This window comes from Oreochromis aureus, linkage group 22, assembly GCF_013358895.1.
Source record: "Oreochromis aureus strain Israel breed Guangdong linkage group 22, ZZ_aureus, whole genome shotgun sequence".
In the NCBI taxonomy this organism is placed as follows: Eukaryota; Metazoa; Chordata; class Actinopteri; order Cichliformes; family Cichlidae; genus Oreochromis; species Oreochromis aureus.
The window spans coordinates 33816725-33843672 of record NC_052962.1 but is presented as its reverse complement, the minus strand read 5'-3'; the positions used below and the strand labels follow the sequence as shown (position 1 = coordinate 33843672).

Below are 26948 nucleotides of genomic sequence, written 5' to 3'. Positions count from 1 at the left end.
CTACATCACCTTCCCTGACAGTCGTAGCTTGGCTCATCTGAGGGTGAAATTATAAGAATGTGTTATTTTGCAAAGTGCTCTCTAGGGTTCCTAAATAAAATATGGCATTGAGGTCATTTCTTTTGAATTAATCCCTTCTTCTCAAATATAAGAACCTCTCCTGGTTTAAATGGCACTTTCTGTTCCTTACTTCCTGTTCCACTCCCAACCCCAAATAGATGCTGACAAGCTGACACAGTAATATGGAAGAGGGAAAGAAGCTGGAAAGGACTACTACAAATAAACCCAATGCCTAACAATGAAAAATGTAAAATAAGAACAATAATGAAGATAAAAGATGAAGTAACAAGTTTTTTGTTTTTTTGTTTATTCCAAATGATCATCCAGATGTCTGTGACATGTGATGACAAACACCATAATGGAAGGCCTTTGTCATCACATGCTTAAACTCATCATATATTTTTGCATATGCTGAACAGGCAGTCAGACATGCTGTAACTGTGGGGTAGAAAACTGCATGAACACCATACGGCAGGGGTCTCAAACTCCAGTCCTCGAGGGCATGGAAAAGTTGCATGACACCGCCCTCGAGGACTGGAGTTTGAGACCCCTGTCATATTCCATATGACAGGTGTGGTTGAACTTCATGAAGACTCTGAAGTTTCTCTTCTCTTCTGGCAGGACAGGAATGTCGCCTTGTCCTGTGAGCCACCGTAAGGATGTACTTAGAGTAGAACTGGAGTGTCACCGCCTCAGGCTCTTCACCTTTTCAAAGACAAAGCAGTCATTTAGATAAAATATTAGATATTGTTTACCTGTAAATGCACAAAGAGAATTTAGAAATGTAATTATTGTCAAGAGTGAACAAGCACTGATAGTGTAATCTACAGCTGTGGCCAAACGTTTAGAGAATGAGAAGTGTTGTTTGTTTATTTACAAAGTTTGCTGTTTCAGTGATAGTTGTATATCATATATCACTTCAAACAGAGGTGATCCAGTAATGCTGCACTAATGAATTAGACTAACTATTCACTTTAGCTAAAGTTATTAAGTTCGCTAAAGAGTTGGGATGCTGTGTAAGACATAAATAAAGCTCAAATACAAAGGTTTGGACAGCGTTTTGCATGTTTCCTTACTGTAGGGGTCTCTGCAAGCATACAGGGCTCTGACAGGGTACAAGATGACAACTTTGGAATTCTACTAGAAACAGTCGATCATATTTGTTTGTCAAAGCTGAATTCAGGGCAAACTACGCTAAATTAGCGTTTTTAGCTAGCAGCTACAATAAGCATAAAGGTTACTGTACGACTATCAATTGTTAACATGACGCTTGTTCTTATACATGTAATACATTTATTACCAACCTGAGAGTTTATCCGCTGGTCATTCGACATGACGAATGACTTCTGAAGTCTTAATTCAGCTCAAGACGCTGTAGATTCCGTCAGTAACGCTATCAGTCTGTAGTTCTATTAATCTGCGCTTGAACCGGAACCGGATGTAAGTCCCAAAAAACTGAATTTTGGAACTGAAACTGAATGGTGAGAAGTGAATCTGAAATTATTCGAGAGCTGAATTTTTAAAGGATAAAATGCAGTTTCAAAGCAAATCAATTCATTTTCAAACCATAAATTCAATTTCAAATTAGACTAATTCAAATTCAGTTTTCAAAAGCTTTCATTCAAGTTACAATTCAGATTCAATCCGAGTAATTCAAATTCAAATTTAACTTATTCAAATTCAGTTTCTGATGGCACAGATTTCTGCCCATAGAGGACATCTGGGTCTACAAACAAGAGTTGCCTTTATGATTTGAAACGGGATTTTCATCCAAATGCAAACCACTGGTTACAGTCAGGAAGACGACCAGATTAGATTTGCTTAAAGAGCCTGCCTGGAAAAAAAAACTAAAATCTTTGGACAGATGAAACCAAACTGAATGAAGAGAACAGTGTGGAGGAGAAGAGAAACTGTTCATGATCCAAAGCATGCACATAACCTCCACTATGTTTGACAGGTAACGTAATGACACAGGGATGAGCGGCTGTCAGTGGAACAGAGCCACTAGTGTTTACTGATGATGACGGCTGACAGAAGCAGCAGGATGGATTATACAGACTCAGATATGAACAGACTCATTGTCCATTTTCACTGCAGTCCAATGCAGTGAAAATCATCCTACCAAAGTAACCCGAGACAGTTATCAGGTCAGTCTCCTCATCTCAACCCAATGAAAGCTTTGAATAACTGCAAAATACTGGCTGCTACCCTGAGCCTCGCAGATACACAGATGGTATCAATTTCAAAATCCTCTGCGACTTTGCTCCTCAGTTAACGCAGTCACACCTCATCCAAGTATTAGAAAAATCCAGATAATTAAAATAACTGTTAGATTATCCACTTAAGTTTTAGCATCTAAGCTTTAATTATAGAGTTTAAAATGTTTTTGCATTAACAGCCATTTTTATACATGGAACTGAAATCAAACTTTTGTTAGATTTAAAACACACACACACACACACACACGCGTACGTTACTGTCCAAATACTTGTGGAGCTGACTGTCTATTCCCATCAGCTCTGATAGTCTAATCACCCCCGTCATCAATCATGTTTGAAGCTTCAGATGTTCCCAGAAAAACCAAAACACAAGTGCAGATTTCTGAAAAGTAATTCTTTTATTAATATTTTACAATCCTTTATTCATGGTTATGTCATTATTTACTTTTTCAGCGCCACTTTGCAAGTGTCATTATTCCATGCTGTCTGATGACAACAACTGAAGGAAAAAAAAATAAGAGGAAGTTTGAAGGATGAGAAGTCTATACAACACTTTTTTGCCAAGGGGCAGAGAGAGATTCACATTTCAGCTCTCGGATTGACCTCTCATCCCTCCCGCTTGTCAAAAAAAAAGTAAACCCCCCCCCCCCAAAAAGTTAAAAGCACGACTGTCAGTCAAGTGAATAAGTGTAGAGTTGTGTCTGGTTATAAAAACACTCCTTTTTGAGAAGTCGCTGATCTTTAAAAAGAACAGTCCCCGTTCTCCTCTGGCTTTTAAAATGATCTCCCCCATTTCTGGAACGAAAAAAAACAAACAAAAAAAACAACAACAAAAAAACAAAACAAAAACACAACCTATCACAAATGACTTGATACAAAATATAAAGATGGTCTCTCTTCCAGGTGCTGCTCCAAACATTGGAGGATATTTTTATTTAAAAAAAGAAAAGTGAAATGAAAAGGGCCGCTGTGGTGTAAAGAGAAGAAAGGATGGAAATTAAACCTGCGGTGAAAGTCTGTCATGGGGGGGAAGATATACTGTAGTTGTGCTGTGGCAATGGGAGCTGCTGGCGGATACATTTCCTCATAAAATGGTCTATCAAATACTTCCTGAGAAATAAAGGAAATATCTACCTGGCATGAAGAGGAGAGGAGGAGGAGGAGGAGGAGGAGGCGGCTGAGAGAGAGGAAGAGACAGAAACTGAAGTGTTTTGTGTCAAAAACAGGAAAAACAAAAAACAAGAGAAAATGAGCTGCTGTTGAGTTTTGTTGGCAGCTGTGGAAGAAGCTCGGGCAGTGTGAGAACGAGTGCGTTTGTGTGTGTGTGTTTGGTGTGGGCCCAGTCGGCTCAGTCGAACCCTTCAGTGTGTAAACATGGAGCAGAGAGCTGGAGGACAGAGGAGATGTGGGCAGCAGTGCTGGTGTTGCTCTGTTTGCGCTCGAGCACAGAGAAGAGGTGGAGGACGAGGGAGGGAGGAAGGAAAAAAGGAAGGAAAGAGGCTGGTGGGAGACGAACAAACTGTCCATCCAGCTGCCGGCAGCACCCAACACCCACCATGATAACTGCTGGAGCTGCTCTGTGTTAGAGGATCACGTCCCCTGGTTTTAACCTGCTGCTCAGTTTTAGACGTCCAGGGTGTGAGACGCTCTGAGAGTGTCCGGCTGTAGCATGAGCCCGGTCTCATACCGACGCCGTCAAAGAGACAATTTATCAAAGCTGCTGGTGTCACAGAGGCTGATTTCACAAACGAAGCAGGTCAGGACCTTTTTGTTTTCTAACACTTGTCTGTTCTCACATGTGGCACAAAACAGGAAGTGGCCCACACGCAGTCCTGAAAATATTTGGCTTGGTTTATGTGAGGGAGCTGCGCTGATAGATCACCAATGCACAACACAGACTTTGCACTAAGGGGCTGGCAGATTAAAGACCGGCCAAGGTCTGATCCAAATGCGGAGGACTCTAGCCTTCTCACATGTTACTAAAAGTGTGCTTGACCCCCCCCGCGCTTGGGTGCAGCAACAGTAAGCTGGACCTCGCTACTAATCTGTCATAAACAAGACAGTGCAGGACACAAAGCTCCCAAACGGAGCTCTATGGCCTCTCTGATCGTTGTGTCCGCTGTTGCTCTGGTCAGAGATGCAAAAACGACCCGTCTGTACTACTGAAGACAAAACATCAGTATCTGACGTCTTGGGATGAAAACATTTTGGCGTATTTTCAGGCATAAAGCTTCAAACCTAAAAGTTGTAGCTTAGCTTGTTGAAAGCTATCAGAAGCACCTGGTTAGCGTATTTCTGCTGCATGCAGACTCTGACATGAGCAGCTGATCGTCTATTTATCTGGCAGCTGGATGGGAAAAACTTCTGCCGACACCCCAGCGCAGCGAAGGTGGATACAATTTGGTCTGTGCACAAAGTATTAAAACAAACAAAAACTCTATAGAGAAACATCTGTGGACTGACTGAGCTTTCAGCAGGTATTCATAAGTGCCATTATTGCAGTCGTGAGAGGATCCCCGTGCACCTCCGCTGCGTTTGAGTGAACGCAGAAAAATTAAAACTGTGCATGACGAGAAGCTACCAGAGAAAACTGGGAAAGCAGAAGGTGTAATTCCAACTCGAATTCTTCAAGCTTCTCCCAGTTTGAAGCCATTTTTGTGAAACTATGACACAACGCTGCCCACCAGGTAAAAGACAGTTACTACCAACACCTCGCCGGCTGCGTTGTCACACTCCTCCGCCGCAGATAGACAGGAGTAGGCAGGGCGGGATATTTTTAGACCGGCGGATCCACAGAAAGCTCAAACCACCTCACAAGTCAACAAACACCGACAACAACAATAACAACAAACGGGACCTCTGGAGTGCGAGCGAGGCCTGCGGTGCCACCTACGACCAGCGTTTACCTGCTCGGCTGCTGGTTGCTTGTTTTCCCAAACAGACTAGAAGAGAGAAGCTCCGCTGAGCTCCGGCTTCACCTTCACAGAGCTGTAAAAGGACGCCTCATCGTCACAGCAGCAGGGCAGGTGACCTCATTAATCAGCTGTTTTACACAGAAATCCAACACTTTTGCACCTCAGGAACTTGACACCTGTGATTCCAATGATAACTGCCACTCTGGGGGGAAGAGATGCTAGGCCTAAATATCAGCTTCTGCTCACTTGTTGAGGCGGATGAATTCATTCATTAATAGCCTCACCTACAGCATCTGATATCCGCTGCTCTATTTCAGCTCCTTCCTGCGTCTGATGAGATAACGAGTTAGAAAAATAGGTCAGAAAATGCAGAACAGCAAATAATTTTAAATCTCATGATTAGGTCTTCATTAGTTCTGCCTACTTTTTCACTTTAAACTAAATTTTCTAGTTCATTTTTTAAACTGATTCATTCATTGTGAATGACTTCCCGTTGCCCCGACAGGACCCCAATCAGCTCTTGCTGTTGTGGAGCTGAGCTTTACTTTTACATATACAAGGGTGCAGGTGAGCCTGGATTGCACCACCTCTAACCAATACTTCACTGTTAACACCTCAATAACGGAGACAACCACACTGATCATGAAGGTCGACTTAACGGAAGAGCGATTTGAGTGCACAGCTGTACCTAATAATCTGGCCACCAACTGTATTCACTGTAGATTCGATGCCGCTGTTCAAGTGCAGTCTTTAAGTTTTCCACCTAATTTTTACTGAAGCAGAAAAACTGACGAATTAACCGACACAAAAATCATGATGTGTGTCCAGGGATATGAAGCCCTGCTGTCATTTCTATCCACTACTCAAAATCCAAATTAATCTGGATTATAAACCAGTGGAAAACAAGGCAGAAGCTCAGCATCATTATGTCTCAGGTTATGTGAAGCGTCACATTAGCAGGTGTCAAGTTCATGAAGCAGAAAGGAGCTGGCTGCTCATCCTCTTTGACGCGTCCTCGTTTGCTTCTCACTTGATTTTAAAATTCATTTCTTTCAGCTGATTTGTGCCCTGATGCAAGTCTGAGAAGTGTTACAGCACTGATGGAGTTCACATCTCCAAGTTTTCATTGGTCTGTTTAAAGACGACAGAGCCTGCACTGAGAATATAACTGACCAATAATCTTTGGCCTTTAAAGGGCGGGGCTAACAGAAGCAACAGTTTTAAAGCCAAATTAACAGGATAACTCAGAGAGTGGAGGGCAGGGGATAGTCGGAATATTATACGCGTGATTATTTTGTGTCTGTGTGTTCGTGTGATTTGTCTAAGCCAGGAAATATTAAAAAAAAAAAAAAAAAGGCCTGCTGATGAAGAGATAGAAAGAAGAAAGGAGGAGATGATGGGAGTGGGAGGGGTTATCACTGCCGGGTTGAGGATGGTAAGGCGGGATTTGGAGGGTCAGGAGGAGGGACGAAACCCGCCCGCCCCCCTCCGGCCCGCACGTCTCCTTTCCCCAGCGAGCTGAGGTCAAATCCAGGAATGTCAGCAGGTGGATCAACCTTCTTCATGCGTTCGTTTGTTCTGTCCATCTCTCACTTTCTCAGTTGTCCGTCCGTCCTGTCGCGTCTCTCTGCACGTCACTGGAGGTCTCGGTCTTCGAGGTACCGGTACTCAAACGTGAAGCCCTCCTTCTTCCGCTGGCCCCATTTCTCATAGTCAAAGTAAATGTATGTTCCCTAAAACAAGCAAAGAAAACACTTGAAGTTTGAAGACAAAGAGGAAGGCGGTCAGAGAACGACTCAACATTTGCAGAAGCGTCCAGATCGTTAAAGTTTTTAAACTCTGCGGCTGAACACAGATGTGATGCTCACCTGCTCAAACTCATCAGTGATGGTCTTCGGTTCTTCGTGCCTCTGAAACCACATCATGTACTTGGTGTGGAACCGCCACGACTGCTTCTTCAGGGCTTTGGCTGCCAGATACTGGGCCTTAGTGCCCTGCAGAGAGGGGGGGAGAGGAGACGATGAGTGCTGAGAAATGAGACTAAATCAGGAGCACGTTTTGGCTCCGAGGAAAACCTCAAAGAACGAAATCCTCAATTTTACTTGAAATATAATCATTCGTAAATGCCTCATGAGCCGAAATTAAATCAGACTTTACTCAAATCATTTTAGTGTTGACCCTGGGCTCCCTCACAGGCCCTCCTTTAATTTAAACTAATCATCTTCATCCTTCAAATTCCGATCCAATTATAACCTACAACCGTCTCACAGAAAGTTTGCTGTAAACAACATTTAAGCAGAAACAGACAAACACAGCTTACCTCCAGGTAGTAAAAGATGAAGAAGAGGGTCTCTGTGGAAAGCCTCTGGTAAAACTCTACAGTGTCTGAGTGGGGCGGTGGCACCTGGTGGTGGAAAGGCAGGGTGGGGCAGGGGTTCCTCATCAGGTACTGCCTGTAATACAGAGACACAGAGGGAGGGGAGTTAATGGCTTATAAATGAGGAAAATTACAAGAATAAAGCAGAACTTTATAGACGTAACACGCGGCAGTCCTAAAGTGTTATCTTCAGTATAGAAGGGGGGAGAAAAAGATCTTTACCTAAAAACCTGTTTTTCACCTTAAATATATTAGATGTTTAAGAAAATCCATAGTTAAAACTTATGTGCTGTCAGAAAAAGGCCATACGGCTGTAAGTACTGAAACACCTCCCTTTAAAACCTTCCATTTGTCAGGGGCAGCCAATCAGAAGACAGGGTGGCCTTAAAAAGCAGATGAACTGATGGGCTGTACGAAAGCTCAGATGGATTTTTGTGGAACTGTGAATCATGTTAAGCTACTCTAGTAGAGGTCAAAGGAGTTTGCGAAGAAAAGCGTCTGGACTTCTTTAAGTTGCTTGAAGACGTTTCACCTCTCATCCAAGAAGCTTCTTCAGTTCTAAGGTCAAATGGTGGGGAGTTCCAGATTTAAACCCAGTGGGAGTATCCCCCCAAAGAGGGACAAAGGACCCCCTGGTGATCCTCTAATCACATGAGCCAAGGTGTGAAAGCGGGTGTGGGACCTAATCAGCCAGGGTTTCGGGTGTTACTCTAGTAGAGCTTGAGAACAAAAATATGGGGCTGAAAATAAGCAGAACGAAATAACTGATTAGGATTTCTTCCATAACCTAAACAACCCTCATCAACAGAGACTTCACCCATCGTCTCTGCACAGTTACAAGTGAAAAAGCTCTTTAAGGCTTTTTTCTTAATAAATTAAGAAATGCAAACACTAAGTGCAAAAATAAAGTAAACCAACAGGTTGAGATTCCCATTTGTAACCACCAAGTCAAGATGGCCAATCAGAACCACTGACACTCTGACACCAGAAACTACAAACTAGTCGAAATGTAAGAAAAATCAAAGCCTAACATATATAATGTGTTTAATTGTAAGAATCACAGTTATTCTCATGGCAGACTCGCATTTTACCAACATGTGATCTGAAGACCGAGATGTCACATGTTGAGGAACATGTGGGTCGTACGTACACAATGGATCTATATAAAGATTTTCCTCCCCTGATGGATTCACAGAAAGTAGGAAAATTCAGCGGTGGGTCACTCTCTCTACCTAAATGCACTTTTCCGAGTATTTTTAGAATGGTGACAAACCCAGTTTGTCTGTTTCCATGAAGCTGTGTGCACCGAGGGTGCGCCTAAAATAACAGAGTCCCACAAACGGGGCAGAACAGAAAGTGTGTGCGTGTCTGACTAATGTGAGCACTTCAAATCAAACGTGGAGGAAATTAGCTCTGTGCGTGTAGGAGAAACAAGTGTGTGCGTGTAAGCTGAAGGTAAATTATACTTTAAGAAACAGGTGGAACAAACACGTCTGTCACGCTTTTATTACAGAGTCATGTTTTAATCACGACAAGACAAATCCACGCTCTGCATGTGTGTGCACGTGTGTGCGTGCGCTCTCATCTGTAAAGCACAACAGGTACTGTGGGACAAGAGGGTTTGAGTGTTTGATTTAAATGTCAATTGTAGCTGTGTGGGCTGACTGCATTGTAGATACTGTACCAGTATAATCACTTCTGTAATTATGACTGTGTGTGTGTACAGGTGGGCTACGTTACTGAACACTCCAGTATCAGACGGTACTAAAAACAAATTGAATAAAGCGGTGGGATTTTTATTCCCTGTGCTGCAGTTTCTCCCACTGACTTCAGTTGACTGAATTTTGCTCTTTTAAAATATTTTTACTATTGTTTACACAAAGAGCTGAGGCTCTTTTGTCCAATCTGATCTGTAGATGTCTTGATAGATTCACTGTGAAGAGATCTTTTAACAACTGTAGCATATAGTCCTGGTCAAAAGTCAAGTCCCCCGTAAATGGGTAAATACTGGACAGATACAGTGATTTTTGATTGGCAAGTGCACAAACATCAATTTCTACAGTTTCGTTGTGCATGTACAACAATAAAGGGCCATTCCAGTCTATGCTATGAATGGAAAACAGTATGAGGGGAAAAAAAAAAAAAAAATAAAAAAATGCAGTACTAATGAGCTTGAAAGTCAATATTTGGTATGACCACCTTTACTCAACACAGTGAACTCTCTCAGGCAGGTTTTCTTGTAATTGTGAACATGACCCTACAAATGTTGAAGCAGGCTCTGGGAAGGTCAAACATACTGCACTGGGACTGTGTTTGGGATCATTGACATGCTGCAGAATTAAGACATCCTCAGTGAGTAACCTTCCAGGTTATATTGCATAGTGGATACAATGACTTCATCAATTTTGAGAAACATCTAAAAAACAAAAAACTGTTTGTTGTCTGTTGTGTGTATAGACAACCCCCCCCCACCCACCCCAAAAGAAAACCGCCCAAAACATTCCTATGAAAAAACAAAACAAAACAAGAAAAACAAAACTTTGAAATAGCTGAAGAAAGACTGAAGAGCCATTACTTGATGCCACTTTAATTTTTACTTTTCTGCTTCACTGAAGGCTAAATATAACAAAATGGGTTGAATTAAAACTTGAGCTCAGTTCTGATGTGGTTTAGTTTTACCCAGAATGATGCACTTCTATCTCGACTTAAAGAATCTGAAAACTTCTAACACTGCAGAGAATAACGAGGCACTCTGCTTCTTCTGACTGAAGAAAAGGCGGGAGGGGGGAAAAAACAAAAAACAAAAAAACATCACTGCACCTGATTCTCTCGGAGTCGGATGGGTGTGGCATATGCGTCCACGCCTGCTCCTGCATGGCCTGCTGGTAGACCTGGTCTTTGGACAAGGGAACCGGCCCCAGCGGACACACCCCCAACGATGGGGGGATGCTGACCTCTGACAGCGAGGGCTGAGGTGCTGATGGGGGGCCTGAAGGGGCCGTAGTGCTGCTGGGGAATATTTCTGAATAGCAAAGAGTGAGGGGAAGTGACGATGAGAGGGATTCGGGTTTCGGAGATGGAGAGAAAGAAAAGTGGTTGAGTCAGGGATGATAATATCATCAGCAGTTTTTGTTCAGAGGCGGCTGAGAGTGGGAGGTGAGATGACATTTTGTTCCATTAAAATACAGCTTTTCTATTTCTGCTCTATGGTAACCCTCCATCTCCTTTTATCAAAGGTGTGTGTGTGTCTTACCTGAGGTGAGGTGCAGGGAGGTCACATCTCCCTCGATCCCTGAGCTCATTGCTGCTCGCTCGGCCATGGACTTGAGGCTGCTCAGAGGCTCTTGGGGCTGATGAGGACAGACAAGGAGAGTCTTGGGAAAACAGATTCTCCAGGACGTGTGCACAGAGTTATCATACCTGCTCGAACACAGGAACTCGAGTTCCCGCACCACTGATAATGTTGTCATGGAAATCACTTTGACTTCAGTTTTCGGGCTGTTTGGTTTCTTTGCTCCTGTGCCCTCCCTTCCTAAGATGCATGTGACGTAGCGTCAGGCAGCTTGAGGAGTGATTTCAAGATGACGGGACGAAACAACAACAAAAATAATGCACTATATGTTCACGAGTATGTGGATAGCTTGGAGAGTGTCCTTCAACATCACATTGCAATAATGTGATTTACTTCAACTCTTAGATCAGAGATTTTTGCTACCATGAGAAAACAAAATCGACTAAAACCACGTCCATAAAGAAATTATTGTTCTCGTTTGGTGTGTTGACTGCGGTCAGGTTTTATGTGGTGGGCCTAATGTTGTGTGTACTCGTGTCTGCAGGCACATCCGGAGGCTTCAAAGATACTTTAGGTTGGTCTGTAGTGCAGTCACAGATTAGTTCAGCCATTCAGACTGTTTCTGGAGTGCCAAATCAGGAAGAATATAAAAAGATCAAAGATGAGTTTTAGTGAAGGAGGTCAGCACTCTAGTATCAAAAAACCTCTTGTTTCTGTACGTCCCCACAAAAGTCCTACTTTTCTCTCCATATTTTCTCAGATCATCTGTACTCAGTTGGAAAACCACTGGGTTAGTCTAACGTATTCCATAAAAATAAAGTTGAACTTAAAGCCAAAGAAATTAGAAAGTTTAGTCACAGGCCAACTCGAGCCCAACTGTGCGTATGCAAAGATGCGAAATGGAACAAATTCACATTGGGCAAATTAAACATTTCCATTTTGGTAAAATATTCACTTCACACTGAGTCTCGAATACCTACCAGCTGAAATGATCCCAGATTTTTCTCCTGATACTAATAAATATTAAATATTGTCGCCATGGTTTAACTTCACTTTTATGGAAAGACGGGGAATTGGAGATAAGCGAAACCGCAGGACTTCTAAAATGTGTTTCTCTAAATCGATTCCATATATCAGTTGCACTCCAGTTGGCTGTATTATGAGCGAACATTTGCAGATTTATTAAAATACTTCAAAAACTGTATTTGCACAAGAAACGAAATGTTACTCTGCACATGGTCTAAACGCACCACTGATATGGTCTTATCACCGCAGACTGAACAAAAATATAGTTTATCATTGGCTCATAATTTGTGGTTTGTGAACAGTTTTTAGAGACTGGAGTAATTTACTGTAAATTTACTGGTAACTATCCAAAAGTACTGAGCTGTGCAACAGTAAGCTCAGTACAGCAGATTTGCACCGGCTTGAAATTTTATACAACGGGAAGTTTGTATGAAATTCACAGGGCTGCAGAAGCTCCAGCGAAAACTGTTGTTTTTGCAAGTTTTCAATAATTCAGATTTTGAAGCTTTAACATTTCATTCATCAAGAATCAAATGATCTTACATTTTTAATATCTCCCCATGGAAACACTGTACAATTAGAGATCACTTTTGAACTTACAGTGGATCTGGCACAACATTATGACTACCTCTAATATTCAGTTTGCCCCCCTTCTGCTGCACTGATCGGTCAAAGCACGGACTCAACCCCACCCCTGATAGTGTGCTGTGGTATCTGCACCAAAATGTTAGCAGCGGTTCCCTTAAGTCCTGTGAGTTGCGAGGTGGGGGCTCCATGCATCAGACTTGTTTATCCAGCGCATCTCGTAATTGCGCAACTGGATTGAGATCTGAGGAATTTGGAGGCCAAGTCAAGACCTCAAACTTATTGTTCTGCTCTTCAAATCATTCCTGAACCATTTTTGCTTTGTGGCCGGGTGCATTACCCTGCTGAAGATGCCACAGCCATCAGGGAATAGAGTTTCCATGAAAGGGTGTGCATGGCCTGCAGAAATGCTTACTTTGACATTTACCACCTAACTAACATCCACATGGATGGCAGGACCCAAAGTTTCTTAGCAGAACATTTCCCAGAGCATCATACTGCCTCTGCTGGCTTGCTTTCTTTCAAATAGTAGATCCTGATGCCAGATGGTCCCCAGGTAAGCACGGCACAAACACTCAGCAATAACATGATGTAAAAGAAAGCTATTTCATCATACCAGGCCACCTCCTTCTGTTGCTCTGTGGTCCAGTTCTGATGCTCAAATCTTTACTTTTACCCAATTTTCCTGCTTTTAATACATCAACTCTGAGCACATTGTGTTCCCTTGGTCCCTGATCACTAACAGGTGCCATGATGAAGAGATATAATCAGAGTCATTCACTTCACCTGTCAGGGGTCATTATGCTATGCGTGATCGGTGTATATTCATACATCTTTAAAACATTAGTCTACCAACCTAACTTGGCAGGTATTTGGTTCCTCCCTGTCGACATTTATTACTTAATTTTTGGCACTGTTCTCTCAGTGTTTGCTGAAATTTGTCTCAAACAGCTTTGTTAATCAACAAACAGCAGTAATGAGACTATAATCATCTCCCCTTTGGATTTAACTGTTGGCAGAATTAATTATTTAAAGCAGAGGCCATTCTTATTGTGTCTGCATGCAAATTAATAGTCTGTAGAGATTTAGGAGATTAAGTTGTTCTCTTAGCAAACAACATTCAAATCCCCCAACTCCCATATCCTCCCAAAAAACGATTAAAAACATAGCTGTTCACCTTCATATGTTCAAATGTGTCTCACCTTGATGCTGTCGGAGGACTGCTGTGAGTAGGACATCGGCCCATTCAACAGGTTGCTGCCGCTCGCCGTTTTGGCCTCGCTGTAAGGGGCCGGGGATGGAGAGCTGGACGACAAACTCATAGAGCCTAGTAGACTGGGCCCAGTGTCCTTACTGGAAATAGGAAACATGGATTAGTTTAGGCTGGGTCACAGTCAAAAAGAGCACAAATCTAAAAAAGTTACAGAAAGTCTTGTTTTCCACAAGCAGCAAAAGTTTCACAATAAAATACCCTTTGACAAATACTCCTGTGCAGGCCGAAGGTTAAAAGGCTTTTAATTTGAAGTGCATATAGGAAGACTTTAATGCAGTCATTTTAGCGCTGGAATCTGAGCGTATCAACGATGTTTTGTACACGTATTTTCAATCAGACAAGAAATAAAGTCTCTAACCAAAAATCAGAATCAGAATACTTTATTGATCCCTAGGGGAAATAAAAAAAAAAAAAAGGAGAGTATAGCGGTGACAGTCAATTTAATTAAAATGCTACTATAAAAACAATCATGTCCTCTAACCAGCTGCTTTGGCTACTTACGGCTGATTGGCTATGGAGGTCAAAGATGAGGGTTGGCTGCTTTGCGATTGGCTGGCACTGTTGAGGGCGGAGTCTGTTGTGCTGTCTGCTACCACAGCACTGTAACCTGTAATAAAAAAAAAAAAAATACATAAATGCACTTAGAAATCATCCTCAGGTGTAATTTCTCTCTGAAACTTTTTATTTCTTAAGATGCTGGAAAAACAGTCGATCTGTCAAAGCGCAGACATCGGATACTCACTAGTGCTACCGTTCTGCTTCTGTCGGCTCGGTGGTCGGGCAGGGAGCGAGTTTCCTCCTACTACTCCACTCCCTGCTGATCCCGAGCTGCCTCCGTTGCTCCCGATGACTCCTACTCCGCTACCTGGAGCTAAACCTCCCACTGAGCTCGGTGACACCAAGGATGAGCCCTGCACCCCTGACTGACTAGAGCCCAAACCCAGAATCCCAGAGCCAACCGCACCCGGCGCTGCACCCAGCAGACCTCCTGACGAGGATGTCGGCCCGCCGACTGTCATGTTCCCACTGCCGATGGAGCCTACAGCGCTGTTGGTCGTTGCTGTGCTGACTCCGCCCAAAGAGCCCGGTAAGCTGGAGCCGACCGCCTGAGCATAGGGTGCAGGGGTGTTACTGGACAGAAGGCCCGCCATGGTGCCCGTCAGGGATGCCGGCATCCCCGACAGACCGAGGCCTCCGGACATGGGGCTGGTGGTGACGGCGCCCGGCATGGCTTTCCCCAAAGAGAGGCCCAGGCTAAGACCCAGGCTATTGGAGGTTGGCGTGGACCCTGATGGAGCCTGCGGCTGTGAATTTGAAGCACGGAGCTCCTGTGTGCTGGCATTGGGTGGAGAGGCGGCCAGTGAGGCAGGGTGGCTGTTGGTGGAGGTGTTGGAGTTGGAGATGGGAGCTGAGGAGGAGGAAGAGGAGCTAACGGAGTTTTTGGCCTGTTGCTGCTGCGCTGACGGGTGCGGCGGCTGCTGGGTGGCGTTGCTGTAGCTGCCAGCGGAAGTGTTGGAGAGGTGACCTGCTGAGTTGCTGTGATGACTGTTGCCCCCAGAGCTACTGCTTCCTCCCCCAGCGATGGTCACCATAGAGACCATTGAAGATGAGGTCAGTCCCGAGACGGAAGAAGAAGCAGAGGAGGAGGAAGAAGAGGATAACGAAGAGGAGGGATTTCCATTCTTCACAGGCGACTGAAAAAAAAAAAAAAAAAGAAAGAAAATACATGAATTAAAAATTAACCTGATGTCTTAATCGATGACTTTTCAAAGCACTGCTCTTGTTGCTCCGTTCTCTGATGGACAACAATTTTTTTTGCCCCATAACACATCATTGTTTAATTACAGTACAATGAACACTGCTCATTTATCACTGATGACAAAGCATAAACCAAAGTCAAAGATTCAATTCAACATGAGGGACTGACCCACACAACAACATATTTTAAAGCAGATGAGATAAGTATGTTGTTTGTGATATGTTGTTTGGGGATCTCAGGGAAAAATCTCCATGAAAATTTCAGGCTCATTTGTGGACTTTAAACAGGAAAAGAATAGTGCTTTGTTTTACCTGCTAGTCATTGATGAAGGAGATAACAAAGACAGAGACTGTGCAACATTTATATATAACTGTCACCACTGGCTGTATTTAAAAGGTGTAGCCATTATGACGAATCCTGTTGTCAAGTCTCAAGTGTTTTTGCCATCGCCATGAAGGCTTTTTTACCATGTGCAACTAGATGTCTTTTTGCAACCAGAGGGCTCTCCCCCTACAGGACATTGCTTAAACCTGCAATCTCTCCAGACACTTCATGTAAGGAGACTCAAAGAATCCTGAATAGAAATCTTTGCAGTAGCAAAGAAGGTGGTTGTTCCACCTCTAGCTCCAAAGAGTCATCAAGTAGTAAAAACAGGCAACATATTAGTACATACTATAATTAATGCTGTTGCCATGTTGACAGTTTCAGCTATGTTGTAGCAAACCTCTCTACTCTGTGTTTCACACTCATCTGACTCTCCGTTTACTTAACAAAAATTAACTGATAACTGCAGCACTTTATGATAATTTCAGAAGGTACTGATGTTCCTGGAGCTTTCAGCACTCCTGCTTGTTTACTGGGAGAGGTTTCTTCACACTAACCTGACTAACTTCACTGTCTGTCGAACGTCCCCTCTTCTTATCATCTTCTGAGTTCTCCTGAAAAAAAAAACACACATGGCATTAAGGCCACAGAGACAAACAACATGGTTGTCATCCTCATGCGCACCAATGCAAATGTGGGTGTGAAGTGAATGAAGAAGAAGGGGGGGGGGGAAGCAGGCAGTAGCAGATTTAAGCTTTGCAGAGCTTTTTGGGTCTCATGTTTTAATTCTTCTGGTTAAAGTCTCCATAGTTGTCCATGGCAGTTAAGTAATTAATGCACTTTATATTTAAATTGCATTTATATTCATTTACCATTAACAACTTTATACTAGCACATTGTTTTCTTCTCAGTCTTGTTTAATTCTTATGCTGCTTGTGTGTCTGGGAAAACGAAGATCATCTTTCATTTCAGCTTTTTGCACTGTGTGCAGAAACATGCAAAGTAAACCTCAATTTAAGAAGCGTGCACTTACATTAACATCACTCTGTGTACATGTTAGTACATCGGAATCAACCCAGACCGACATGTTTTTATCAACTATCTGCAATCTGCATCCTGCCACATTCCCATTCCTGTGTGCATGTTAACACAAAGGTGTGTCATGGAAAATGCGGCACAGTTTTTCTAAAAATTGGCAGCAGAGCGAGTAACCCTATAAAGACAAACCGCAATGCAAGAATAAAACAAGCTGAACACATACTACAGGCTGAAAGCAACACAGCAGCTACAGCCAAAGCAGCAGAGCAAGTGTATGTATGGGAAGAAGAAAAATCACTGTATGAATGTATATATTTTATGTGCTTTGATCAATAATACTGGAAAATAATTCAAAGGCACAACATAAAAGAGGCAGACTATGTAAGTGAATAGACTTATCAGTATCACAGCTCTACTGTAAACACGTCTAAGCAATGATAAAGACAATGTAAGCTGTATTTTATAAGCTGCAGCCCTGATAGTGTTTAACAGGGCAAGTAAAGATTTAATATTTGAGAGAAAGAAAAAAATCAAACTGAGGCTCAGACTATGTGCAAAAAGTCAGCAAGTACAACAGGTGCCCTATTTTAGGATTATATAATAAGGCTTACAGATCAATAAAATTGTTTAAAATTTGCAGCCACTGAGGGGAAAAATAGGTGTAAAGTTTCATCTTTGAATCTACATTTTTTTTTTTTTTTTTTTTTTTTTTTTTTTTTAAACTGGAGATCAGTATCAACTCAGGGAAATATCAAAAACAAAAAAGCCCAAAAACCTTTTAGTTTGTAAAAACTTTATACCCTCTGTGCATCAAGTTCAACAAGTTCTAAAATGAATGTTGATGCAATTTTCCAGAGCACTGATTGGTGAGTAGGGGGTGGTTATACATGTGTTAATCTTTTATCTTGCACATGATCTGCTCTGGAACAGATTAGCTCTGTAGCTTAAGTGACTGCTAATAAAATTAACTACCTCTGGAACATTAAAACTCCCAGATTCTGCTTCGTAGAACAGCTGCCTGTAGTTTGGGACTCTCAGTGAGGATTGTTCAACAATGTTGCCATTTTGTTACAAGTTTTTTTAGATTTTACTTTTTCTGCAAACTCAAAAGTAAAGCAAACACCAAAACTAATACTGCGTCTCATTATTATCATGTGTGTCTGTGTTTGTGTCGAACTAAAACTCTCAACAACTTCCAGAAACCTTCTCTGGACGTTTTAAAGTTCACAGCCGAGTCAGAGCAGCCTACTGAAGACCTTCCTCATCCTTTACATTCCCTTTAATGCCACGGTGCAACTTCTCATCAGCAGCGCGGAACAATACCACGCCTTCTATTCAGACAAACGAGCCCTATAATAACTGCTCTCACTACATACTGTGTGTGGGCGGATAGGAAGAACAGATGATATAAAGGCAATGCAACAGAACAATGAGAGCAGATGGCAGGGCACTACAATAGCTACAAAGGCAATTATCTTTCATTTATATTTTAGATATTGACTCAACTTGAGTGTAACAATCGACTTAATTTCCCTCGATTACCAGTATTACTTCAATGGAACCATTAGTGACAGGTTCAGCAGTCAGTGATGAGTTAACAAAACTGGATGATTATTTTTGGTGGAAAAGCAGCAGGTTAATTTATTAATTTGGATTTTTAAAGTAATTTTAATTGTCATATCACTGGGGACGGGAACATCAAGAATGCAAATAATATGCAGAAAAGCTTGAATGATTGTGAGCAACAAGTGGGTCCAAATTACTCTTAATCCTTTTTAAATGACTTTAAAAAGCCCTCAGTGTTTTATTTATTTGTGCACAGCTTGCACAGACAAAAGCGCACACATAACAGAAGCTTTAGTAACTTTGGGGAAAGTTGTCTTACTGTAGTGCAAGTAGCAGGCGACGGGGGGATGGGTGAAGATGAGGTGGTGGAGGTGGGTGTGCTGCTGGACTGCTGGAAGATCTCGTCCTCCAAGTGCGAGTGCCCCGGCGGTGAAGTGGCGACCAGCGACTGAGCTGGAGAGAGCAGAGGCAGAGAGGGAGGTCAGTGAAAGTCAAAAGGCCTTTAATACTTTGGTAGGTTTGAATGTTTAAAGCCGAGTACACAAAAAAAAACCCAAAAAGCAAAAAAAGAACTGTGGTTTTGACTATTTTAGTTACAAATCTGACAAAAACACTCCAAATGGTAATTTATAAAAAACAAGAAAAAAAAAAACATTTCTTTGTATACTCTGTATGTTCTTAGATTTTAACAACAATAATAATAATCATGATAATAATTATAATAATTATAATTAGTAATAGTAATAATTCAGCCTCCAATAATTTCAGTGAAGACGTCACAGTTTCCTTTTATCAATATATGGTGTATATATGATATAGTCAAAAACGTTAAGATTTTCCATTGGAAGTGACCAGGACTAGAAATGAGAATATAAAAGAAAGAAAGATGATGAGTTTGGACATGTGCAGAATAGAGACGGTGGATTTACTGGAAGAAGAAAAGAATGCCAAATATGGAGCAGACAGGCAGAAGGAAAAGAAAGACCACCGAAGATTCATGGATGTAGAGATGGAAACATGGTTGGTGTGACAGAGGAGGATGCTGGGGATACGGTGAGGATATTACGTTTAGGATATTATGTGCAATTACACAAGCATTACGTGTAAAGAGCAAATAACAAGTGTGAATTCAGAAACCGAACCCCGGTTCGTTCTCTACTTACGAATGTCCTCCAAATCCAGATCGTCGTAAAGGAATTCGTTCTCCTCAAAGTCGGGATCCTGTGACGAGTCTATATAGTACTCTACGTCATCCTGAGGAAAGTGCAGATAGAAGGGAAAGAAAGTATTCTTAAACTAATCTTTCATTTGGCAGTAAATAATAAATTCATCTGTTGAAGGTTTACACTTTTGTATAAATATCATTTCATTTAGTTGATGGAAAATCAAAGAAAAAGACTGTAAAACTAATTTTTAGGAAAAGTTCGGCACACTGACTTAGAATAAGTTATTTCTGCAAGTAACACCTGAAGAAGATCTTGTAGAGATAAATTGTGCCTTTGTATAAACATTAAGTTGCTGATTTTATGTTTAAAACTGAGAAAAGGACAGAAAACACCGATCACTCAAGCCTCTGACCTTGATCTTCCTGATGGCTTCCACCTGCACAGAGTCGTTGTCCAGCATCCTCAATATCGTCTCCAGCATCCGGATGTGGTACCGATGCCTCTCAATGAATTTCTTCAGCTCCTCGATCCGGTCCTGCTTCTGTACAACCCGAAATAAGCGAGGGGAGAAGAAGAAAAACAAAACAAAACAGCAATGTAAGTAATGTAAGGGAGGCAACACAGACCCACAATCAAACTGCTTTTTAATTTACTGAAGTCCAAACAATCATCATCTCTTTGTTATGAAAATCTCTTAACATGTTAGAGCATGCAAATTCTACATAATTTATTTAATGTTGGACTAAAAGAAAAAAAAAAGTCCAAATGTATATGTACCATTTTGAAAAAAAAAAAAAAAAAAAAAAAAAGTCAGGGGAAAAAAAAAAAAAAATCATGTTGCATATTTAAAAATCAAAACAATAAAAAGCATACAGGAGTCGGAGCATTTGACAGCTATAAGGCTGTGCGAGCGTAACGTGCTGCTACATGTGCACTTTATGGCTTAATGCATCATATAGGCTAGCTCACGCATAACTGCACCTCTTACTTCAATATTTAATATTTCTAAAGCCTCATACATATTCTGAAGCTCTCAGCCATGTATTGTGTTTTTGTCCAGAGGTAAGTTCAGATAAAACTAACACACCCAGATACCTCTGAGGAATAAAAGAGTGCACGAGCAAGCTGGGCTGATGTGATTATAACAACACAGCAGCTGTTAAAACAGGCGGTTAGGACTCTTATGGAAATGTTTGGTGTGGCTGCTGGTGCAGGCAGCCAAGTGTGGCATGTTAATGTTTCACCTTAGTGCATATAAATGCTGCACCAGAACATGTCAGGAGCATGAACAAGCCTCCAACATACACCTGAACTTTTTGGCCTCCTGTGCCACAGCTACAGTTGTGGTCAGAAGTTTACATGTACTTAGAAGTATGAATTTAATGATCTTTGCACTGTTCCAGGGTGGAATCATGGTGCAGCACACATCTTTAATGAGTTTAAAAACAATCGGCTGCACAAGTTCATGTTTCTCTAATCCACACAGGCTCAAACATATGAAGGATTTGTTTGACAGCACTTACTGCATTGAGCAATACTCAGAAGGGGAAAATCCAAAACTACTCCATGACATTCATGTCCATGATGAGCATGCAGACCACAAGTATAATTAAGAAATGGTCCAAGCCTGGTCCCCCCTATACAAGTTTATTTGGCTCTAACATTAGAAGAGAATTTTTTTTTATTAATTTTTTTTGTTGCTGCGGATCCCAATAAAGAGTCAAAATATAACGTATTGTAATGGTAATCTACAAAATAAAAAAAACAAAAATAAGTTGTGAGTTTTGTATGAATCCTTCTGTCCAGCTACAGCAGTCTGCAGCAAATGTTACTCAAACAGGGGAAAAAGTGCATTTGTTACAGACTATTTTCAATTGCAGATTGAAACACATTTGGTGCTCTAGTAAGTATTTGGGGCAGCAGAACAAAATAAAGAGTGTGTGTGTGTGTGTGTGTGTGTGTGTGTGTGTGTGTGTGTGTGTCTGATGTTAATGCAGCAGTGTGTATCGGAGCACTCGTGTTGTTAATAGTTTCTGGACAACAAAAGAGCTGGAAGAACACAACACCCTCACAGTGAGAGAGGAAAAAAACATCACCAGAGGTATCCTGTAAATTATAAAATAAAAAACATGTTAAAATTTTAGTCATGAGCTTCTTTCATCCAAAAAGAACAATAAGAAATATTTATACTGCCGGTACTTCCTCTTTGTGCAGAGTAGCCTGAAATGTTTCTGAGCCTGCTGCTTGAGCACATACTGCCAAAACACTTAAACCCAGAATGATGAAGAAACAAGGATGATTTAAAAAAAAAGAAAAAGAAAAAAAATGCAGATCTCTGGCTTCTATTGCTCTTCCCTTTCAGGGGTCCAAATCCTGCAGTCTGATTCCTGCAGCGTGCCTCTGATGTTCAGACCAGTTTAACTCAACTTAGAAATCTTATGTGATAACTTGGTAAGATGAAATGCTCAGGCAGTTCAAACTAAAACTGTCTTTATTGCCAATAGTATTTAGGTATTATTATAGATCATGTGGGAAACTCGAGGCCTAGAAATCAAATTTGGAGTTTTAACCTGGCATGGAAACCAATTAAGGTTATGAAAAACTGCAGAGTCAGTTTTTGAATTTGGCTTTATGTGCATACTGTCGTCACACTAGCAGGATGAGTCTAGGGTGGAAATTTAAATCTTCTGTAATGACTAAACGGGGATATTCAGGCCACTGCCTTTAAGAAATGTGTCAAGAACAAAATTAAAGACTATCTGGTTTAAACATAAGTTGTCCTTCTCCAGATTTTGACTTATAATAAATAAAATATTACAAAGAAAACACTTTGTCCAAAATGAAATTTGAATCTGCTCTTTATACCTCAAGAAGCTGCCTACTATTGTGCCTTATTACTAGCTGGACATGGCCACGGTTTTCTGTATTCTGTGTTATACGCTGCTGTTAAGTGGCCATCCACAGACGTATAGGTTGACACATGTTTGTCCACAGATGTTCTCACTGGTTGATTCTTCTCAGCCACTAAATCTTTTTATTGGGAATTTATCTTTACCTGAGAATTAAATATACATATATAAATAAATAAACATTCACTGGCCAATTTGTAGGTACACGGGTTCATATCTAATCAGCCAATCACATGGCAACAACTCAATGCCTTTAGACATGTAAACAAGGTCAAGATGACCTGCTGAAGTGCAAAGTAAGCATCAGAATGGGGAAGAGAGGTGATTTAAGTGACTTTTGATGTAGCATGGATGTTGGTGGCAAACGGCTGGTCTGAATATTTCAGAAGACGCTGCTCTGCCGGGATTTACCCACATGACTATTTACAGATAATGGTTTGAAAATGCCTCATTGACACCAGAGGTCAGAGGACACTGCTTCAAGGTGACAGGAAGTTAACGGAAACTCAAATAACCACTTGTTACAACCAAGGTATGCAGTAGAGGATCTCTGAATTCACCAATTCACCAATTCCTGCTGGAATATTTGGACAGTAAGGGTCAGAGTTTGGCGTAAACGACATGAAAGCACAGATCCATTCTGCGTTGTGTCAACAGTTCATGATGGTGGTGCAATGGCGGGGGGCTGTTTTCTTGGCACACTTTGTAGTGTTAAATGGTTTAAACACTAAAGTCAGTGTATTGCTGCTGACTGTGTCGATTCCTTTACGACTACAGCGTGCCAGTCTCCCAATGGCCTCTTCCAGCAGGATAACACGCCATTTCACAGAGTTCAAATCATCTCAAACTGATTTTCTGAACATGTCACTGTCCTCAGATGGCCTCCAATCACCAGATCTCAATCCAATGGAGCTCCCTTCTGGGATGTGGTGGAACGGCAGATTTATATCGGGGATCTGCAGCCAACAAACCTGCAGCAACTGTGTGACGCAGTGAATATTTGAATCTATGCCATGAAGAATTAGGGCAGTTCTGAAGGCAAAAGAAGGTCCAGTTCAGTATTAGCAAGGCCCTATTAAAGTGGCCAGCGCAACATGTCCTAATAGGGGTCAACTTTGTGGCCTATAAACGTAAGATTTAACGAACCCCTCTTTATCGCTGCACACACTTTGTAGTTTTTTTTTTTTTTTTTATTCATCCTTCTTGCATCTTGAACATTTAAAAATCAAAGTACAAAGCACAACAGTAAGAGACCCTGTGTGAAGATTTTTATACCAAAAGAAACTTTAAGGCTTAAACTTTTTGATCTGAAAACCAGAATCTTACAGCAGCAATACAGTGCAACACTAACTCTGAAGATCTCTGCAGAGAGAGACGGTCCTACGCTTTTGGCCAGCTAAACTAACCGCACAAGATACAGATAAAAATAAACTCCTCTGGGTCTCATTTATGAAACGTCCACGGCGAAAAATTCATGCTCACAACTAAATGTGAGGCTAACAAAGTCGGCTGCAAACACTTTCTGTGACATAACAAAAGTATTTTCTTCAGCATGAGCGATAAACTCAAACGTGGAATCTCAAAGTTTTCATGCTTTTTTCAATATCTGCACTGTGTCATCCAGAGGTTTCTCTATAAATGAGATCCCTGAAGAGGACTTTAAACGAAAGCCAGGAGAGTTGCCCTTGTCTGGACAGAGACAGAAGATGAATGGAGGACACACTATCTGACCTCTGTAGCAGAGAGGGAGATAAAAGAGGAGAGAGAAAGGCTGCAAGGCTAAGGCCGGCTGACCGAGCGATCTGTGTCAGCTGTAAACAGACGAGGGAGAGGGCTGAGAGAAAAAGAACCTCGACAGAGGCGAGTAGAGAAGAAAATAATGAATGAATCAGAGATGAGAGCACACACTGACCTCCTTGTCTCCTTTCTTTTTTCTCGTCTGGACTGAGAGAGACTCCACTTCGCTCTCAAACTGGTCCACCTGCATGTTCAGAGTGTCTATCGTATTCTGAGCAAGAAAAGACATTAAAAGTTAACAACATGGCAGAGATGTGACGAAACTCAGCTGGTTATTAGACCTTTAACTAGATAGGCTCTTTAAGTAATTCATCTCTAAAATCTTTAAATATTTGCTGCCATTGTAAACCTTGCATGACATTAAAAATCAACTCTTTGGCGTTTGGAATTATCGGCTTTTTAATAGTGGAAAAATGTGACTGACTTTCGCTCGCTTATTAAGTAGGTTTGGATAAGTTTAAAAAAAAAATGCACTCAGGCTTAACATGTAAAAAACACCAAGTATTAAACTAAAAAGCCTCATTCTGCTGTTAAGATTACAAAAGGCAAAACAAAACCAGGAAGTCATTCAGTGTTTAGTCTACAAAATGTGTCGTGCAGCACAAGTTTTTCCATAATGGAGGAATTTTTTGGCAGCCACACCTGAAAATGAGCCACAGCCAGAGCTGAAGGATTTCCCAAGCATGTACTAAAATTAAATTAACCATGTTTATTCAATTATATTTCATTTATTCAATCAAAATAGATATTTTTGTTCATAAAATGCACAGAAACAATTTAAAAAGAGATTTCTGTGAACACAAAACAAAGACAAAAAACCAACACACACTGGTGGACACCGTCTTTTTCCTCAGCCTCCTAGTAGATCTACCTACGGTCTCAATTTCAAACTCCTGCATCTCGTTCTTGAGTTACCACATTTACAAACTTGTGTCCACACTGCCCGCCCACCCGGCAGGGTGACAACAATACCCCCAACAGTGTTTGACAGCTGAGGGGTAAAAAAAAATATAAAAAAAAATAAAATAAAAGAAAGGCAACACTGATTCACTGCCTTTATTATAGATGGGCTAATATACATACATGTTTAGTCCCACCATTCTGAGACTTGGGGAAACCACCATTAAGTTTAAGATGAATGAATAAATAAATAAACAAGTTCATCATTTGTTGACCCAATAAATGCCAAAGAGTTGATTTAAAAAACAAACACACACCCATCAAATTTTTACATTTTCATCCTGACAAATACGATAAATTATTAATCAACTATGTGATTCACTGTTTTAACAGCTCTGCTCAAAATCAGCATTTTTACTCTGATGATCAGAATGACGACACATTTTATAGAGCGCCAAACAAGTACGGTCATGTTTAGAAATGGCTGTCGGTAAATGGGAGTCTGTTTTCGTCGAAAGCCGAGACGGCGTTTTGTTTTAATTTTGGTTTTAGTTCCACCTAATCTCACTTTCAGTTCCAGGTTTCATTGCAAAAGAAAATTAAAAACAATTCAAGCAGAAAACTTCCTCATGAGAGAGCCGACCTGTGACACATGAACTGAGCTTCTGACTCAAATTAGTTTCTGCTTTTGAGAATAAAAACAGATTTCACCACGGCGTGATTCGACTCGCCGGTTCTGCTTCACAGCAGTGGTTAAATTAAATGGGTGATTAGACTTACAGGATTAGAAAGTACTTCTCTACACAAATTAATGTGACGCTTGACGGCATTTAGATGACACTAATCTGGAAGAAATACTACTCTTCCTGTCACAAACGAACCATTTCCCGTCTTTCGTACGACAACATGTGATTATGAAGCTCACCGTTAGCCACGTGCCGACCTCCTCCTTCTCCCTCTGGGCTGGGTCCACCTTCTGTGCCAGACCAAGCCCTTCTTTAGAGTATGCTTTCGTCTTGGTTTCTCTTTCCACTATCTTGAATCGCTCCATTTGCTGCAAGCAAACAAAGAAACAGAAATAAGAAGCTGATAAACTTCAGTTTTTGGGGACATAATGATCTAATTGTGCCCCTTTAGTTAAACATTCCTCCAACTTCAGTTAGATTTTACTTGATTATCATAAAAATGGTTTAAATGCAGAAAATAAAATCCTAAGAATTCAGATTTAAGACATTTAGAACAATACAAAAATCTGCCAAGCCATCATATTATCACATAAATGTGGAGTCGAGTTAACCTTCGGCCCTAATTTTGTTTATCTTTTGTGTTTTAAGTTAAGGTTAACTCAGGCAAATCATTTACGAAAATGAGGTGACTAAACAGATATGAAATGGCACTGATGCATTCAGCACTCAGTCTGTATACAAAATGTCATGCAGCTAATATAGAGCACAAAACTGCAGTGACTCAGTCAGACCAGCCATGAGCTAAAGAAACGCCTGCAAGTCCAGATGCAGGGCAAAACAAAACAGACTCACTGAGGAGCTTAAATGCTGCACCTGGGCGAGTAACTGAGTCTACCTTAGAGGGTTTATCCTAGAAGCAAGAAGCTGCTGCTGTGATAGAAACGTTAGTTCAGCACTGTCACCTTATTACAATCATCCATAAAATGTGTAGATAAGCTGTCGAGCTCTGATAAACTGCACAGTGAGTCTTTAACCATTACGCCGCTGCTACTTGGC

General features: G+C 41.3%; 1 protein-coding gene across 2 annotated transcripts in view; it reads right to left on the bottom strand.

The window, feature by feature from the left end:
- Positions 1-2655: 2655 nt before the first annotated feature.
- Positions 2656-26948, bottom strand: part of cnot3b (CCR4-NOT transcription complex, subunit 3b) — a 44860-nt gene continuing 20567 nt past the window's right edge. For both annotated transcript variants that reach the window (XM_031729219.2, XM_039605740.1), the window contains 14 exons: positions 26132-26260; positions 24422-24517; positions 20013-20141; positions 19598-19688; positions 18754-18887; positions 16388-16444; positions 14490-15441; positions 14249-14354; positions 13677-13827; positions 10825-10921; positions 10392-10593; positions 7515-7647; positions 7063-7188; positions 2656-6927 (listed from right to left, as the gene is read on the bottom strand). In XM_031729219.2, coding sequence (XP_031585079.1) covers positions 6829-6927; positions 7063-7188; positions 7515-7647; positions 10392-10593; positions 10825-10921; positions 13677-13827; positions 14249-14354; positions 14490-15441; positions 16388-16444; positions 18754-18887; positions 19598-19688; positions 20013-20141; positions 24422-24517; positions 26132-26260 — 2502 coding nt within the window. In that variant the 3' untranslated portion in view covers positions 2656-6828. The remainder of the gene's footprint in view (positions 6928-7062; positions 7189-7514; positions 7648-10391; positions 10594-10824; positions 10922-13676; positions 13828-14248; positions 14355-14489; positions 15442-16387; positions 16445-18753; positions 18888-19597; positions 19689-20012; positions 20142-24421; positions 24518-26131; positions 26261-26948) is intronic.